The following is a 4,804-nucleotide window of genomic DNA, read 5'->3' as shown; positions in this document are numbered from 1 at the left end:
AAAAAAAAAAAAAAACATTGTTCGAAAATATTAAAGAATGCAATTCAAGTTGGTAAAAAACATTCGTGATGTGGTACAATACTGATTTGGAAATTTACTATTTAGAAACATTTGAAATGTCAAAAAGATGCACCTTTATAATAAAATGATAGAAAAGCATTAAGCAAGACAGGCACCACATTAGCAGTCAGAAAATCGATAACGAAATTAAACACCCTAGCATAAAGAAAACAATTGTGAAAACTTCCATTTGGAAAAAGATTAGATACATTATTATGAATAAAATTTATTTTCACTATTACATTCAAATACGAAGTAAATTATTATTTCACCGATTCTCTCTTTCTTCTTTTCAGATTTCTCTACTATAATAACAATAATAATAATAATAATTTTTTATTATACGTTTAATCTTGATCTTTCTCTCTCTTCTTCTCTATCTCAATTTCGACCCTAGTCAATTAACACCGTAAGAAGAATAATTAAACGACATCTGCCATAACCGGATATATACAATGTTAATTCTTATTTACTTCACTCGTTTTACATACACCCCCCCCTCCCCCTCCCCACACACACAACAGAATATATATGAGATATATACACACATGAGTTACATATACGTAAAATAACAGCTTAAATGTTGAATATGGATATACATGAACACACATACATATATACGTACACTTATATGCATAGATATATTCTTCGATCGGTTTGTTTTAAATGGCCGTAGTACTGTCACGAGGTGACCGTGTACGGGTTCTTTATAAAACAGCTGTTGGGGACAGCAGAAGCCATGCCAGCCAAAACGAGTGAATCAATACTATCGGCTGCCTAGTAGCTTATGTATATATGTGTGTGCGTGCTTTTACATACATGTAAGATACGTGTATAATACACATTGAAGAAACGTAAAACTAGAGGGGTAGAGAAACTACTAGAGATAGGGGGTGAACCAATCCCAAAACGAAGCCAAAAGAGAAAACCCTTCGTCGTGGGGAGTTTACACCCATAAAACTGATATCCTTCCTTGTATATGTGCCCATAATTATTAAAGTGGTCTTCTAAGATAAGTCATGTATTTCATGTTTCGAGATATTTAAAAAATTACATTTGAATAATAAATGAATTCTATATATATAATATTGAAATAACAAACACTATTTAACAGTTTATTTTTAATAATATATCGTGAAAATTACATTGAATTAATTTAGTTTAATATAATGTGGTGTGAAATATAACTGATAAAGTCGTATCTTTTTAAATCTTGACTTTTAGACCGCTTTTATAATTATCGGCACATATACCTTGTTAATTTTTCCTACAATTTATATTTAATAATTATATATTACGGACGGTGGGGAACTTAATCGAAATTAAAAACAATTTTATTTAAAATACTTTTAAATAATTCAAATGAAAATTATCATACAATCGGACGAAGGAGAAATTAAAATAAAAAAAAAATAAAAAAGAAAAAAGGAGAACCTTGAATGTAGAATTTTTATTTATATTAACCCCGTTCGTAAAATAATTAATATTAATTTTAAAACACGCAAATATAACGCGTGTTTCTCTTTTATATCAAATTTTTATAAAAGCTACTCTAATTAATCAACTATTGTGCCAGTTAATGAAATATTGATGAATTGCGAGTGTCAAACCGATTTGCTTCGAAGCGAGAAAGAAAAAAAATAAGTCAAACAAGACAACGACGCGAGGGAAGAAATGATCAATCTAATTAAAAAAAAAGAAAACTATAAGGAAAAAGGAAGGCATATAATAAAGCTATCATTAATCGAATAGGATCATTATAATCCTCGTACACACTCGTAATATACGTATGACTCGAGGAAAAATGTTGCTAACGTGTAATCCAATGCTATAAATAACAATTTGCGTCATAGAAATAAAACGAGGAGCTTGGTGGAAAAAGATTTATCATTTAAGCACGGTTCGACGTTCGTGAAATAGTCAAATGAATTTATTCGACTCGTTTTAGTAATGTTTTTACAATTCTAACACACGGATCAATGGTCTTATATATTTGAAAAGAACAAAAAAAAAAAATATTCTTTTACAGTAAATGCATACCATAAAATAATCCAAAGTGCATAAAATTTATTAAGATTGTTTAAATACAAAAAAAAGTACAAAGTGTAAGCCATAAACATGAAAATCTCGGAGAATGCAAGGAAATGTTTTGTTTCTATGCAATTCCTAAAATACTTGTAACGATGGTCTTATTTTTATTATTTTTTTTTTTTCTTTTAGTATATATACATACATACATATATAATACAATGATTCGTATTAAAAAATAAATAATATAAATAAATAAGTAAAGATTATTATTATATATATATGTGGAAATCTAAGAAACAAGAAAATATATTCAGTTAGCAATAATCTTTCCAATAAAACGATGTCCCTGATTGGTTCTCGTCGTTTGTAACTTAGCTATTTATTGGCAATACTCGTGCACATGGTGTGTGCACCTTAAATGGGCACCCAGAAGAGCGTGACCGGAATGAAAGTCGGCGTTCGTTCGTTGGATAAAACGCGATCTCGCCATTGTATTATCTTCGCAACACAATAAACCTTTCCTAGATGACGAAACCTCTTGTATAGTATTAATATATATATTAGTACCTAAACGTTTCACGTTTTGTAATTATATTTTTGTTATCATTTTAATCTTCATAAATTGAATTCTTATATTTTTAAAAATTTATAAAAAAAAGAAAAGAAAACAAACATTCACACGAAAAGATATTAGCCAATGCAAATTTACGAAAACCACGTAAAATTGAATTACAAATATAAATCCAAAATTAATTTAAACGATAAAAGAGAGAATCTATGCAATGGTGTATCAAGTTATCAAGGTTTTTTTTATAAAGAAAAAAATAAAAAAAAAACATTAAAAAAATTTGTACGTATCTAGGAAAAATTTTGTCAACGATCAGGCGACATTAAACGCGAGTCTACCGAAGTGTACGCTCAACGTACGAATCTAACGATAAGAATATATACAAAAAAATACATCAAATATGACAATGAAAATGAGTCTACGTAATGTTTAATTAATATATGAAAAGATCTACAAAAAAATATAATAAAAAAATTATTTTTTATTCCACACACTAGACACGAGAGTCTACGATGTTTTGAATCAATGTTAAAGAAGAGAGTCTATAAAAATCTGACAAAAATGCTAGTCAATGATTATCGTATTAAACTCAAATAAAAAGTGAGTCTACAAAGCGTTGAGTCAATGATCGTCCAATTATATTCGACACAATCTAATCAGTTTCTTGTAATCGTTGATCTATATACACAGGAACAGGTGTAAGTCATAGGTCAATGAAAACAAAGTAAATCTTTTCAAGATTCGATACTTAAATCGGGAGAGCTGTTAAAAGGAGACAAAAAAAGAAAATGTAAAATAAAGAAAGATAGAGAGGGAGAGAAAGAGAGATCGGTTTATAGCGATGACGTTAGGCAGTTTGTAAAATTAGCATCGCTACTGCGTCCAATATTCACGGATAACGGAACACTTAGAAAGCATGCTCTCAACAAGAGGGACACTTAATTCTCTTTCTCTCTTTCTCTCTCTCTGTCTCTTTCTTTCTAAGTTCTCTCTTTCAACGAGAGTAATCCTTTTTTCATGTTTTCCATCGTGTACCAATTTATTATTATTTGAAAACAAATTAGAAACAAATATTTAATAATTATTATCGTTGGAAATTTAAAAAGCTAATCTATAAAAATATGAAAAAAAAAAAAAAAAAAGAAAAACAATATCAACGATTAAAAAATACAAAATTAACTAAAACAAGTCTCAATTGCTTTTCGTTTTTATAACGTGTATCGTAGAAGAAGGGTGCCCCTTTTCTGGTAAGTTGGTAATCCTTCTCCCCCTGCCCTTCATCTCCACCGCCCACCATTCTCTCTCTTTCTCTTTCACACACTTTTAAACTCCTACTCGCTCTCTCTTTTCTATACAATACAATCGTCTACCTTTTTCTACGAAGAGAAAGAAACATCGAAAAAAAAAACATGACACTCGTTTAACCCGTTGAATACTGTTCTCGCTTGCGTTAGGGATTACATAACCGAACCTCCTAGGTTATGCATCGAAAACAAATTAACCCCCTCACCCCCTCATTGAAAAGAAACGGAAATGGGAATTATTTTTCTCGACAATAGAATTTTACAGTAGAGTATTACCATTATAGTTTTAGAATTAGTATTACTAGTAATAGTACGCGTGCGTTCTAAAGCACGTGTACATTAAATACAAGGATAGAAAAAGAGAGAGAGAGGGGGAGAAAGAAGAAACCTTACAAACTCAATGACATCCAATACATTTGTACGGAAATAAATGGACACGTAAAAAAAAGAATAATCAAAACAAAATACTTTGACAATCTTGACCCCAAAAAAAAAAGAAACATAAGCAATTTAAATTACATTTTAGAAAAAAAAAAAAAAAAAAATCAAACAAATATTAAAAAAACATACGAATAAGCAATTATATTCTGTAATTCTTACATTGCCCGGTAAGGTAGCAGAGTTAGCAGCAATGGTGAAGAGAAAATCATGGCTGACTCGGGAACTCTGCGATGTCCCACTGTCGCTGGAAATACTCGAGCTGTCGTACAATGCATCAGACACGTCCAACTTCATCTTTGATTATTTTCTTATTACTCTTCGATATTAATGTTTATTGTATTATCATTAACACGCGTCAATTCTTCTTTTCTTATACGCGCGCACGTAAGCACAAGAAAAA

General features: G+C 30.1%; 1 protein-coding gene across 1 annotated transcript in view; it reads right to left on the bottom strand.

Moving 5' to 3' along the window:
• Positions 1–4,804, bottom strand: part of LOC106787259 (transcription factor kayak) — a 55,513-nt gene extending 50,709 nt beyond the window's left edge. Inside the window, exon 1 of the mRNA XM_014749465.1 lies at positions 4,564–4,804. Coding sequence (XP_014604951.1) covers positions 4,564–4,698 — 135 coding nt within the window. The 5' untranslated portion in view covers positions 4,699–4,804. The remainder of the gene's footprint in view (positions 1–4,563) is intronic.

This window comes from Polistes canadensis, unplaced genomic scaffold, assembly GCF_001313835.1.
Source record: "Polistes canadensis isolate GaletaPanama2010 unplaced genomic scaffold, ASM131383v1 scaffold_4, whole genome shotgun sequence".
Classification (NCBI taxonomy): Eukaryota; Metazoa; Arthropoda; class Insecta; order Hymenoptera; family Vespidae; genus Polistes; species Polistes canadensis.
This window is presented reverse-complemented; position numbering and strand designations above follow the sequence as displayed.